Consider the following 15,173-nt stretch of genomic DNA (forward strand, 5'->3'; position numbering starts at 1 on the left):
TCAGGTTTGGTAGGTTCCAATCTCAACTACTAGAAGCCACATTGAAGACACATTGACACCAGTTGCCTCCCGGAGAGTCCAGGAAGTCCCGGAGATGGGAGGATGTCGCGTGCCCGAGGGAAGGAAGGGATCGAAGAAAAAGATTTAAAAGGATTTAAAAATAAAACCGCCTGTGAAGGGGGGCTGTGGCACGAGCGCCGCTATTTATAGGTGGCAGTGGCAATGATCAGTAAGGTGGTGGCTGTGGCGGCGACTGCTGCCTGATAGGATGCCTCGGGCCTTCCTTCTGACACATAGGAGGTACGACTACGAGTCTCCAAGGGGTAAGTCATATGACATAGATTATCACTCCGGGAAATGAACTTTCTTAGTATTTTTGGGTATGCCAATTGTATTTGCAATGTGATAATCAAAACTCATTCAACACATTTTCCAACCCCCTCAACGTTTTGTTGATATTCCGGGGTGGAACCCTGAGTTCTGAAGTCCGATACGCTGACCTCTAGTTTAGCTATACACCCAAAGATGGTTCGTGCAAAACTCCAACTCTGCAGATCATTGAAGTGTTGATCCGGTATCTGAGGCATGTCCTAACATATACTTGTGCAAAGGGAAACAATAAGTTATAAGTGTTGAAGTAGGACACTTATAGTGTGATTGTTGACGGAAAGCGGCTGGCTGAAGGGTCGACCCTACTCACACACACGCAGGCCTCACACACACAGACGCAAGGGATTAGGACGGACGTGGGACGGACCATTGTCCTGCCGTGCGAGTCATCGCTGGCTCACGGAAATTAAACTATCATTTTTTAAATTTTAAGTTTGTTATAAAATCTGGTAACGCTTATGACTTCAGCTCAAAATGCGTAGTAAAATGATACCAAACAATATATATTTTGCTTATAAAGTGTAAAAGCTACGAATATTTTAACACGTTTTTATTAGCTAGCTACTTGTCATAATCATTTCGTGTTTGGACTCATTTTTCATTGAATTAAACAACAAATTTATTAACACTAACCATTTTACTGTATATCTAACATCAAACGAATAGCAATTTTGAGGTATTATACAACAGATGTTATATTTCTTAGTGAATAGGGGATCGGGGCTTTCAGGCAATTAGGACGGTGGTGAGTGTGCGTGCGTGAGTCGGGTCCCTCGCAGGTAGGGCTGAGCTCCAGCCGCACTCCGGTAAAAATCAGACTATAGTCCTGCATGGGATGAATCATTTTGTGATCGTTCTGAGTGGTTATGTGTGTGGAGGTTTAGATATAAAATGTAGATATCGTGCTGATGGGTTATTTCAGTAGGTTCGGTAAATCACGTGCTGATGGTCGTATAGACTTCTAGCTTATACATCTCTGAGAAAAAGTTGATTATGATTAAACGTGAACAGGTTGGACATAACTTTACTTCAAGAGATCAATGCAGATTAATATTTCAAGAAGTCTTTAAGCAAATAAAAGCGATTAATGGATTTCATTACTTGTACAAATTTTCAAGGAATCTGACGTTTTAAGAATTAAAACATTTATCTTTTTATTGGATAAAAATTACATTATATAACAAGAGGGAAGATCGAGCGTTATCAAAACTGACTCCAGCATGACGACACAGTGTAAATTATCTTAAACTATTGTCTTATCCCCCTGTATCTTAAAAGCAGATGCATTCAATAAAAATGATTGTAAAATAGTTACTTTACATTTATAATTCAGATTTTTGTGATGTGTCTAATTATAAATAAATAATTCATTATTGAGGTGCAACCACACGAAAATATTAGTAAATATGAATAATAGCAAATGTACTCCTGATGAAAAATTGCTAAAACCTTTCACAACCGATAACATTCACTTTCAGATTCATCATCCAATCTTACATATCGACAATCAGTATCCGAAGTCAATGTCTAAAAAAAAACGCTCCGATTTCCACTAATAGGACGACTGTTTTCTCGATTCCGATAATTATAAATCCAGCAAGTGACCACGGGGTAGATCTTGCACAGACAATTTATTGTTGTCCAACCTGTAGTTGGTATCGTGGTGTAGTGATTTGGCTGATCGCTAGACCCGGAGTGCCAGTATCAGTTCAGTTGGCTCGCACCCACTAACTCACTAGTGATTACTCATTATGTTGCTTCGGCAATTCTAACAATCGGGTCAGATGTAATCAGGCTTGTGATCGAAGGAAATAGTTTAAAAGTGATTCTAAACGTTGTGGTCGCTTTATTTCATGGAAATTGTGTGATTTACAGAACCTGGTAGATGTAAAATATTTTACAAAATATATTTCAATTTTAGTCAAATATTTAGATCGATCCGCTGATAAGATTGTAAATTATTTTAACGAAATTGTAAAAGTACTTAAAATATAGGATTAGTTTTTCTTAGATGTAAAAAAGTTTAACTTATTAACTACATAGTTGCAACGAGTTAAAAAAAACCTAGTTGAATGAACCATTTATTAAGGAAGTAAACGTTACAATTCTACACTTATTTTATAAGCATTAAAGATTTTTATTTTTTAAAGATTTTATTTTATTTATTTTATTTGTTAAAGATTTTATTTTATTTATTTTATTTTTTAAAGATTTTATTTTATTTATTTTATTTTTTAAAGATTTTATTTTATTTATTTTATTTTTTAAAGATTTTATTTTATTTATTTTATTTTTTAAAGATTTTATTTTATTTATTTTATTTTTTAAAGATTTTATTTTTTAAAGATTTTATTTTTTAAATATTAACTATAAAAGATAGCAAGAACATGAAGTATTTGTTGTTTACAAAATTGACCCTTCAGTATGACCCGATAAAACAGTTGGTGTATAAAACAGAAATTGGTAATTAATTGACATCAACACACTTAGTAAGATGATCAATTCGAGTTTCCTTATTTTCACTATAAAACTGGCTTCATCTTAAAAATATGAATGGAATGTCTAGTTACGTCTGCCAATAGTCCAAGCTTCGAGTATAGTTACGTTGTTAGGCGTTGGAATATCAGTATGCTGCATTTTGTATAAAAGTAATTTTATTTAATATTTTAACAGTCATATTATTTGCAATGTACGGTTTGTTTTAACTGTATTTATTAAAATTCAATATACCACATAAGCAGGTACCTTGCAAATTCCTTTGCAATACTACATTAAACCATTATTGGATACTGAAGTCATGTAACTACTTTAGGCCTAATTAATTACAATAGTTACTTGACCAGGTGTGGTTATGATCTCCGGTTCGTTGCCCATACACTATAGGAGGAGAAACACAAGATCCTTTCTCTATGTTGTCAAACAAAATTGATTGTAAACATTACGTAATTAATACACGTTTTAAATTATAATTTAGGCGTAGGCGGAGGCACAAAGAGTCCCCAGGTGCCCCTGTTTTTGGCACGACCACAATGCTCTTCTCTACCACGTTTTGGCAGAATTCCGTGTTTAAGGTGAAAATAGCTTGACAGGTGTTTTCGGAGCCCCATTCAAGGATGTCTGATGAGGGGGTAAAATTACTTCACTTTGAAATTTACAATACAACGGTCGGGGAGAGTTGTACGATGAGAATTGACTTGTCGAGCACCCTCTAGTAACCAAAATCTAAAAATAATCGGGCACATTCTTACCGAATAAACTAAAACGAGAGCCTGTTTGGTATGACATTTTTAAAAGTTTACTTTTCTGCAAAACTGGACTCGTTGGTTATTTTAACCTAATAACACTCGTCTCTTGCAAGATGAACTGACGTAAGAAGTACATACATAGGCTTTACTTACACCCCTTCGTCTTGCTAGCGTTAAACTGAATGGATTTACTAATAACCAACCGTCTTTCCCCAGAACGTTAAAAGCTAATGTTTAAAACATCTATATATATATATTTTGTCGGTAGCCTATAACCTTATTTCTTCGCCAATCGACATAAACGAGGAGTCATTTTAAAGCTACTTTTGCCCACTACATCGGGAAAGAATACAAATCACTCATTTTCGAATAGGTAGTTTTTTTTAACAATCTATTATATCATACTGCAAGTAATTTAAACTTTAAATATTTATTTACGTTATTCGACCAGCTGAAACATGTAAATTAAATTAATCAAAACAAACAAATATTTACTTCTCAAATCCTATTCATTTATGACGGACAAACAAAGTTAGTCTGTGCTTTAAACGATAAAATGAACCCCGAGATGAAATCGGTTTATTCACTTTACAGACTAAACAAGTCTAAAGAAGAACAACTCAAAAGTAAGTACCACATGGATTCTTAAGCTTTTACATTCATTTATTTAGGTACTACATAGCCTTCATTTTAACACACCTACCAACAATTCTATGAATATTTAAAAATTCCATCTTCAAACACCACCTCTCATCTTTTCTTTACTACATGTTTCAATGAATTGCTATATTGTATCGAATTGGTTACCAACAGGAAACGGTTTATATCAGTTTTGATTAGTTTTTTACCAAAGGACGTGAAGAGCTCTGTTTTATCCATTATAATTTAACTCTTAAGCCCTTTAGGTTCGTCACCTCATAAACCCATGCTAAAAAGAGCTCTTTTATCATGTTGATGAGAAACCTAAACATTATCCAAGATTGGTGTAGCTCACTTGGGCACCTACACTATCAAAGCAAAGTTGGCTCGACTCTGGTCAAAATGTCATACTACGCAATAGTCCGAAATTCTCTCAAGCTAACTAAGAAGACATTTTTCTTAAAAGTTACCTTTGCTGTACTCTAACGAAGGGAGGATTGAACTTGACCGTGTCAGGCCCTGTTTTTTACACTTTCAGTTGTTGTATCTTTGTCAAGGGTGCGCTTTTTCAGTGAAAACTATGTCTGTGTAAAAACTAAAAAAAATACGTCAACACAAAAATCGTACATGGCCATATTCAAACATAGTGTTCACAGAGGTCATGTAAACATGCAAAAACATAAACAACTTAATATTATATTTTAAGAAGATTAATTATCTAGCAAGTAAACCTACATCTATTCCTGAATTCAGGATTCATATACTTAAATCAACGATGCACTTAACCCCATAGTATTAACTGTATGTTGTGCATTTCAATAAGTGTGATTGGAGATGGATTCAGTGCGAATGCTTCGCACGAGTCGGCTAGTTAATTAGGTACTGCAGTCTATTAGACATGAACCAATCCAATAAACAAACAGCTCAATGAAAATACATTATAGACATGTTATAAATTTAGACTAAGGTGTTTGAACCAAGGGTTGAACAAGGTTGTTTGGTTGTTTGGTATAGATGTTGTCCAAATATTCAGACGCAACTACTGGACGGATGTTCGTGATTCCTCTCAGGAAAGATAATTTTGAGGGGAAGGGAATATTGAATGCAGAATTTTAATTTTCTGTAGGAATGTATGAATGTTTTTAGGAACAGCTGACTAGTTGTACATTTCAAATTAGTTTATTATGAATGTCTTTCTTACATTCATAGCACGGCTCAGGGTGATTTGTACGCAGTGTGACAAAATTTTTTTGATGTAAGTACAAAGTAAATGAAGTGTGATGATGCATATAAAATGTTCCAAGTCTCAAAATTAGCGTCCCAAAAAATTATTTTATGTTTTTCAAAAATAACCATGCTTTTAAACTTAATACAGCCATTTCTCAATTACCTGTATATGGATTTGAGTAGATAATGTCATTTTCGTGTTCTACATTAAATTTTGAACAAGATTAATGGAAAATGACGGAGGATCAGTTGTAAAAACTCCATTGCAAATAGATTCAAAGATAAACATTAAGATATTTGATAACAATTTTAAAAACAATGGTCTATTGCATTTTTCACACCATGTATACAAGAAAGTGTCGGAATATGTTAAAAACTGCGCCATTTTATAAGCTTTCCAACCATATGCTACACTATTGAGGTTTAGATATTTTTTTGTTTGTTTTAGTGGTTTGAATACCAGAAAACAGGGAACTTTTTTACTGTTTTTACTGTTCAAGCTGAATCAAAAATACAACTTTTGCTTAATACATGCCGACTGTCTATGTTTTAAATGTTAAAGACACCATGCTTTGTAGTCTTCAAACCATTAAAGCGTACATAAGCAGACATAAAACTCAATAGTGTAGCATATCGTTGGAATGCTTATAAAATGGCGCAGTTTTTAACATATTCTGACACTTTCTTGTATACAGGGTGTGAAAAATGCAATAGAACATTAATTTTAAATTTTTATCAAACATATTAATTTTTATCTTTGAATCTATTTACAATGGAGTATTTACAACTGATCCTCCGTCATTTTCTATTATTCTTGTTCAAAATTTAATGTAGAACACGAAAATTACATTATCTACTCAAATCCATATACAGGTAATTGAGAAATCGCTGTATTAAGTTTAAAAACATGGTTATTTTTTAAAAACATAAAATATTTTTTTGGGAAGCTAATTTTTAGACTTGGAACATTTGATATGCATCATCACACTTCATTTACTTTGTACTTACACCAAAAAAATTGTGTCACACTGAGTACAAATCACCCTGTATATAATATTCGTGCTGAGAAATTATCTCGTTATGTTTTAATTTACGTTGTAGAACGCATAATTTTCTTTGTCAAATCTAGAGAAGGTTCTCTGTACAATTATGTTTTGTGTTTATACTTCGTTAATTGTTAGAAAGGTTATCATGTATGGGACACGGAGAACGTGATTCGCAATTCTCTCCTAGGCATCATAAAGTTAACAAAACGTGAATTACAAAAACATTTTTGGACTGGATGGATTCGTGTGTAATTCTAATCCGATCGTTGAAAAAGCGATGTCAAAGGCCCCCTCTTAGATTTTTTTTACTTTTTGATAGTTGTATCCAAACATTTCTAATTGGTTTAATATCGTTTGGATATAAAGAAATATGACTTGAGTTCAGTAATTTGTACCCGATATTATTCTTACAGAGAATTATTGTTTATTGTAATTTTTTTACATACATCTATTTTATTACATGTTTCTTTACATGTTTGAAATTTTCCAATTTATTCATTACATTGTGACGTATTTAATTTAACGTGCAAAGAATCACACTGGCTGCTCGTCTTTGGTAGCAATTGAATGTATTCAGAAACAAAATATACAAGGTCGCCACTAGACACTCTTTATTCTATTCATCATGTAAAGGTGATCAGTCTAGAAACATTGTACGCTGCTAGTAAAACAACTATCATAGTTAATTGACTCTAGCTGGCTTAGCCTCTCTTGTGTGACGCAGCTCAGCTCAACTGTGAGCGCAATCAGTACAGAATCCAGACAAGAATAGCTCTCTAGCAGGTGGTCTAACACAACAAGTGGCCTTTATCTCCCAACCAACCGGGGGTCTTGGCTTGAAAAAGTAAAACTGTTTGAAATCTTAATAAACATTTTTACTCTGGGCTCATTAAACTTAATGATATAGCATGTGAACTCACCTTATAATATTCATTTTAGGCTAGGCCTATTCTATAAATGTTTAAAGGTAATAGGTTAACAAAGATATGGATTACAAAAGGTTTTTTTATTTAAACAAATGAACAATTAACATGCAATGAGAAAAGGCTTGAAGTTACAATGAAAGGATTGACAATGGTGCATGGGGTTGAAATTAAATTGAAATAAAAGATAAATTTTAATAATAACTTAAAGGTTCAAATAATTTAGATGTGATATCTCTCAGGGTAGGGTGTCGTGCTGGCTTGAATGCTAAGAATGAATAAATTTGATAGTGTCCAAATAGGCCTAATTAAGGTGTTAAACTTACACAATCTCAACAATGGAAAATCTAATTTTGGTGTTGTCCAAAAGGTAAGTCCAATTAGCACAAAATTTAAAAGAGTTCAAAGAAAAGTTTATACTTAGTTTTGAAGGTAATGATTGAGTTGAGTCCTCTTGAGGTTTAGGCTACTATATGATATAACTTGAAACTGGTCTTCTTGGTGAATGAATTTGATTTAGGAAAATTTTGACTCCTTCTTCTAACAATTTCAACTTCTCAATGGCTTCCTTCTCTCTCAATCCAATGTTCACATCACTCATTGTTGAACACATGGGATCACTTTCACTGCTTCTTAAATTTTGATTCCTTAAGGACTAATTTTGAAATGATATTATATGAAATTTTGATGTATTGCAATTCTCTTACATATTTAATAAATAATTAGGTTGTGGGCTTTGTAAAAAAATATAGGCTATGGAATGAATATTATTAATGATTAATTGAACATATTAATGAAATTATATAAATTAGGAAAATGAATATTAGGGCAGCCTTTCTGATGAGTGATTATTAGGTGTATGAATAAAAGTTAACATTAAAAAAAAACTTAATACTAAATAATGAATGAAATTAAATGAAATATTACAAGCAATAAAAACGAACTATTAATGGATAATATTTTGAGTGATGAATGATGTTGTACTCTGATTTAATTTTAAAGAAGTCTAGATTCATGTGTTAGTGTGCCCTCATACTCAAATCTTTACACATGTTTCTTCCCTGTTCACAAAATGTACAATTTTCCAATTTGTGGATAAAACATAATTGGCATAGTTGGCTTTTTTTTAAGATTGGGTGAGGTGTGCTTTGGTAAGGGACCTTACGTAATGTATTATTGAAGTTTGATGTACATTTGATGGTTCACTACAACTAAAGTAAACGCTAGGTTACACCATGCATCATACCTGGTTTTTAGGAATTATTAAAATAAACAAAATAAAATCCCATAAAATTTTATGAAAAAGATTTTTACTTGTTTAATGATGATATTGACGCTTTTATATGGAACCGGGCTAATTACCAGGTAAAGGAGTTCTTGCGTAGCGAATACCATTGATAACTGCCCTATATCTACACCACCCACATCAGATTTTATATTTATTAAATAGGTTCAAAAAGGAAACCAATTTTAGAGCAATATTTTTTTAGATTTCTAAACTAGAAAAATATATAAACAAGAAAAACAAAGGAAAGAATGTTTACATATTTCCAGTTTCTTTTATTTACTCTTTCTGGTCGGTTTTCATAATTGTTTTTTACCACGAATTACCCTCCAATGTCTGTTCCCAGGATCTAGCTCAGAGAGCAGTGTCAGTGAGGCAGCCTACTCTCCGGGAGAATGTGTCTATCAGCCACCTCAACTAGTTCCATGTCTACCAGTCGCGGCTGATGTTCCTGATGATCTCTATAATCTCACCCAGCTTGCAGAAGTCAGCCTAGCTGCCGCCGCTGGACATGTATTTAGACCAACCAAACCTGAGGTGACTCATACGGACTTTTCCAGATGACGAGAGAGTCTTACGAATAAAATTTCAAAGGCTGACAAATTTTAATAATCTTGGATACACTTTCAAGGTCACTGATTGTAGTGTCATCGTATTCCGGGGTCAAACTTGTCAAAAACGACGAACAATGACGAAACATTCCGTTCACCGACATTAATTAAATTTGGGTCTCGATGCAGAGTGTCGTCTTTAGGGTGACATCGCTTCAGTACAGTTATCGCAACAACAAAAAGTGTTCCACTTGCTACGACAACTTTGTGGAAAAGAAGTCAGAAGTCACCAATGCTGTCCGCATATTCTGCATCGAGACCAAAACGTCGGGGAACTGAAGGGTTTCATTGTTGTTCGTCGTGTTAAACAAGGTCGATCCCCGAAGACCATCAATCAATCAATCAAAAAAATTTATTTACACAATAATTACCAATACATAGGATACAAAAGTGCAAAAACCACAAATGGTTTGTCTGCACTAAAAATATTGTTTCTTATTTACCATACAGTTTTGTCAGTTTGAATCAGTAGCATGCAGTTTTTATGAGTTCTTAATTGTCTCTTGAGTAATTAATAACAAAAAAAAGACAACAAAGACACAAATATCTGTAAAAATTCAACAGTAACAATAATAAATAAACTATTGGAATAAATAACAATAATATATTACTTTTTCCATCCATGAATCTACAACTTTAAATTTTTTTATAATAAGGGCCAAAAGGTCCTCGAAGTTTAAGGAGAATTTTAATTCATCGTTCTCATGACAAATTCTTAGTAGTATTATGATCTGAATGCATAAGCACCTCAAGTTTTACCTTCAATTTACGATAAGAGTTTTCCATGAACCGAGTAGGTACCTTATGGGTTTGATTTTAAAATTAGCTTATAGCTTACCATTACTTTATCTTTTTTGATAGGGACTTTGTCTGCCCGTAACAGTAGATATATTTTTATCCCAATCAAAAAGAAATTGGATATAACAACACAATCTCAAGAGAGTTTAGCGGCTATCACATTTTTCAAGTACGATACCCTGTGCATAGTTTCAAGACATTTTGGGGACTAAGTAGAGTAAGTAGAGTAGTTACCTTGTCCTAGAACGTTATGCACTCTTGTTATTCTCTTAAGCTTGCAAATATTCTGAAATCTCTGAAATATTTCAATGTTTATTCCGACTTTTTTAGAAACCCGAGAAGGAAAAGGAGCGAGAGCACCACAGCTGTGGGGATTGCGGCAAGACATACAGCACCAGCAGCAACCTGGCCAGACACCGGCAGACACACAGGTCACTAGCAGACAAGAAGGCGCGGAGATGTCCTCATTGCGACAAAGTGTACGTATCCATGCCGGCCTTCAGCATGCACGTGCGGACCCACAGTCAGGGGTGCAAATGTTCCTTCTGTGGCAAGTGCTTCTCCAGGCCGTGGCTGCTTCAGGGACACATCCGCACACATACAGGTAAAGAGAACCGGGAAATTAAGCCGGAAATAACAAAAGATTTGATTACACTGTTGACGTGCCCTGAGGGCTATTTTTTTTAATTTTCTGTTTGGCCTTGGTAGTTGAATGATTAGTGCCAAATAAAAATCTGAAGTTTGCTAGTTGGATTCTTAGAAAATCGATTCTGGACCCAGATGACATTTGTCGCTGGCCTATTGATGCTATCTAAGAAAATACGTCTGTTAGGAAAATCAGGGTTGGGACCAATCCTTTACAAAAATCCAAACACATTTGAATGAATAAAATTATTTTGTGCAGTAATACCGATGCAATACACTCATCCAGTCAAACTTAGACATTTAGAGTCCCTCAAAAAGCTGGTTTATTATACAGGGTGTTTTTTTAAAAACTTGCATCTTTATTTATGTAAAAACCGCAATAGATAGAAATATGCAGTTTGCGGGAATCATCTATTGACGTAGGGGGACCAATTGTTTTGAATTCTACGTATACATTCACATTCCCCCCCTTTCCCCCCCTGCCCCCAACTTATTTTTTTAAATAGCAAGGTACCCCTCGTGACATATCAAATAAAAGAGCATGAAAAAAAGAAAATGTTTGATGAAAAAAAATTGAAAATCGGTTCATAAATTTGTGAGATATTCCCCCCCTCACCCCCCCGGAACTTAATTTTTTGTAATAGCAAAGTACCCCTTGTGACATATCAAATGAAAGAGCATGAAAAAAGAAAATTCTTGGTGAAAAAAAATTAAATTCGGCTCATGAATTTGTGAGATAATCACCCCCCTTTTCCCCTACCCATAACTTGTTTTTTAATAGCAAGGTACCCGCCCTTGTGACATATCAAATGAAAAATAAATTTCACCAAAATTTTTCTTTTTTCATGCTCTTTCATTTGATATGTCACAAGGGGTACTTTGCTATTTAAAAAAAATTAAGTTCCGGGGGGGTGAGGGGGGGAATATCTCACAAATTTATGAACCGATTTTCAATTTTTTTTCATCAAACATTTTCTTTTTCCATGCTCTTTTATTTTATATGTCACAAGGGGTACCTTGCTATTTAAAAAAATTAAGTTGGGGACAGGGGGGAAAAGGGGGGGAATGTGAATGTAACGTTGAATTCAAAACAATTGGTCCCCCTACGTCAATAGATGATTCCCGCAAACTGCATATTTCTATCTATTGCGGTTTTTACATAAATAAAGATACAAGTTTAAAAAAAAAACACCCTGTATAATCCTAGATAGGTCGTTTAAAAATACTCAATGTTAGTGACTCTTTCCGTCAAGTAATTTGCTGGGCAGTACCGAAATAAGATACGGCAGTATTGTTGCTTAATCCTAACTCCACAATGGAAATCTATAACAGGATCACCCCTCTTTGGACTTATAAAATTTCGATCAGACCAAATTATAGGTATAAGCAGACCCGTCAAATTGTTAACAAACATTAAAAAATATTAAAATAAATAATTTTGAAGGTGAAAAGCCGTTCAAGTGCCCAGTGTGCTGCAAAGCCTTCGCAGACAAGTCCAACCTCCGCGCCCATGTCCAGACACATTCCAACACCAAGCCACATGTCTGCCCGAGGTGTGGGAAAGCCTTCGCTCTCAAGTCGTACCTTTACAAGCACGAGGAGTCGTCCTGTGTGCGAGGCAAGGCGGAGGATGCCGCGTGTGACCTTACCTTGCGACCTCACTCGCACCCGCTGGGGCTCACCGTGGCTGCATGACACGGCGTCTCAGAACGCGCATTTCCATACTACTAACGATCACCTGCAGGAGTTAAAAAGTAAATTTAAAGATTCTTAGGCTTAGGTTTAAGCCGGCAAGCGTCCAAATATCTGTATCTATGTATAATCTTAGTTATACAGTATTAAAACATACATTTGTATTAAAGTTCTGTTAGAGATATCAACATTGAGAAAGGTGCAAATAAATCGGGTATGTCTTTCTTATAAGGTGTCTAAATTTCAGCACCGTACACAGAAACACAGGAACATCCAAATGGTAACTTATTAAAAAATATTATTGTATTTTGCATTGGATAAGTTTGCTGCTACAGGGAAGGGAAATGTTTTAAAATCGAAATTTAATATACAAAAATAAATAAAATAGTAATGGATTATTTAAATTTTATCGAAATAGCCTACATCCGTACACAATAAAACCACGATGATTTTCTTTTTCTCAATAAGAATAAATGATATTTTAAGTGCACTTTTAATGTATACATTTTTTTCTCCATTACCTGTAATCGTACAACAACGCTTCATTGCAAAAACTTGTTTTTAGTTCTTCACCGTGGTTTTGAAAAAAAAATTTGACGTTTTTGTATTTGTTGGAAAAAAAATAAAATTCTCATTGTACGATCTTGCTGGTTCACGAACATATTCAAGTTTATCCAGGCCTACTTATGCCGTTGTTTTTATTTATTTTTCTTTATTCTTCATAATGATTATAGAGACTAATAATAATACCGTAAATGTTTCTAAAGAGATTCCGGGTTTTTTATAGATCTTTAATATGTTTTGGAGATTGTAGAGAACCCCTAGAACAAGACACCTGACTCTCCTGGAAATAATTCCCGTTAGCAACCTTGTTACTACTCGCAAAATTCATTATGCAACTCTATAAGCTTCGAGATTCAGTTGGGTGTTCCATTATATTTTGGATTATTTGATTGACATCGTGACTACTTTAGTTGAGTTGAGACTATCCAATGATTAAAAAAGTTATATTTGAACAGCTATTTGATAGGGTTGAGTTGGCTGCAACCTTATTTGTGTACAACCACGTGAAGTTCTTACAACAACGTATTGTATACGTTCCATCGTCAATAAAGATGATAAATTCCTAGATAAACTTCAATGGTCAAAATAGTTACTAAAATGTATATATAGTCATAATACTTTTTGTTAGTTGTCAGGAATGTAATCCTTTAATCCAAACTTATCAACGTGTTTAGCTAAGAGTCCCCGTGCGTTATGAAACAGTTATACATTTGCCATCAAACATCAAAACATTGACTAAGGAAATAAAAGCTTTGTTTCCATTGTCTGTGGTCAAAACTATTGTCAAAATTGTTAACGAATTGTTTATAATCGTAGACTTCTAGTGAGAGTAGACTAGTTGTAGAAATGTCCTGCCAAATTCCTTACTAGTCTTAGGATTGTAGATTGTGTATAAAAGTATAATTTAGGTTGCATTAATTTATGTTAATTTAATTTTTTATTTGTATTTTATTTTCTAATCATTCACTTATAATTTGTGTGAGTTTACTAACTATTCACGCATACCTTTGAAATCATTTAGTGAAATTTTGTTTTATAAACTATTAGCATTGACAATAATTTTCAAGATTCATGTAGGCTTATTATTTAATCGGGATGGAAAATATTCTTTGATAAATATAACCTAAAATTGATTATTGTCGACAAACTAAAATACAGTAATCATGTGGTTGATTAAATATTTTGTCACAGTGTAAGCCATAAATAACATTTTATGCGTATACAGAGTTAGAATTCAGTCATATTGCCTGTTGGGAGATGACTCAGACATTGATACTATTGATACGTAGTCAAAATACAGTAGATAATTCTGTGTTTAGGTCCTAATTGCCATTTCAAAACACGGTCAAACAGTTTAACGAATTGTCATATTTCATTAAATGATTTCAAATTTGCAATTTACTAATTTTATTTGTTTGATAAAAACAAGGACGAGGTATTCTAGTCGATTACGATCTTTTTGCATTTTGTTTTATGTTAAATTAAGTTTTTTTTTTAAAGTTAGTATTATTTTTTCTTAATTCACAAAAAAAATTCAACTTCTTTATTTATTGTGTGTACATACGGTAGTAAATTTTGTGGTAAGTATTCCATCGTAGTAGTTTTACTACAACTAGTAGTAATAGCATTAGAAATGTTGTACATATTATTTGTAGAATTTATTGATTTTTGGTTCATTCGGGACCAATTTACTAATCAATATTTAAGTAGGTATAAGTACAGTAGTGATAATTTTACACAGAGTTGGTTTTTTAAATATGGTGTCAAATCCGCTGTAGCCCTTTATTTTGTCTAAATAAACGTTTAAACATTTACAACTAACAGTAATCTTTTGATAATTCCTGCAACACACAACCTTACTACACAATTATCCACTAAAATCAAAGACTTAGGATATAAGTTGGCATGGATCTGCCATAGCCAATTTTTCAGTCTTCATCGGGACTAATGGAAGAATCTAAATCTAACGATCTAATCTAAAATCTATCGACATTATAAACATATTTCATATAATTTACCATCATGTAAATGTTTATAAACTGTATAAATATGATTATTAGGCAATGTAAACTTATACAATTGCATTAAATTGGTATAATAATCTAGTC

General features: G+C 33.6%; 1 protein-coding gene across 2 annotated transcripts; it reads left to right on the forward strand.

Moving 5' to 3' along the window:
* The first annotated feature begins 243 nt into the window (after nt 1–243).
* Nucleotides 244–14,868, forward strand: LOC128994424 (transcriptional repressor scratch 1-like). Of its 2 annotated transcripts, none has more exons than XM_054418985.1 (4): nt 244–323; nt 9,102–9,292; nt 10,495–10,768; nt 12,254–14,868. In XM_054418985.1, exons 1-4 carry the CDS (start codon nt 269–271, stop codon nt 12,502–12,504), a joined length of 771 nt encoding a protein of 256 aa, XP_054274960.1. In that variant the 5' UTR covers nt 244–268; the 3' UTR covers nt 12,505–14,868. The 2 variants fall into 2 exon arrangements, with proteins under 2 accessions (XP_054274960.1, XP_054274959.1); XM_054418984.1 differs by lacking the exon at nt 244–323 and adding an exon at nt 4,162–4,261.
* The last annotated feature ends 305 nt before the right edge of the window (nt 14,869–15,173 follow it).

Source organism: Macrosteles quadrilineatus, unplaced genomic scaffold (assembly GCF_028750875.1).
Source record: "Macrosteles quadrilineatus isolate MER2022 unplaced genomic scaffold, UCM_ALF_1.0 Scaffold_5__1_contigs__length_97177068, whole genome shotgun sequence".
NCBI classification, from domain to species: Eukaryota; Metazoa; Arthropoda; class Insecta; order Hemiptera; family Cicadellidae; genus Macrosteles; species Macrosteles quadrilineatus.

Excerpts from the sequence above, each read along its gene's own strand:
- LOC128994424 (XM_054418984.1), top strand. The coding sequence starts at position 4,192 with ATGAACCCCGAGATGAAATCGGTTTATTCACTTTACAGACTAAACAAG. Across the intron at positions 9,293-10,494 it reads TTAGACCAACCAAACCTGAG|AAACCCGAGAAGGAAAAGGA; the intron begins GTGACTCATACG and ends CGACTTTTTTAG. Across the intron at positions 10,769-12,253 it reads ACACATCCGCACACATACAG|GTGAAAAGCCGTTCAAGTGC; the intron begins GTAAAGAGAACC and ends ATAATTTTGAAG.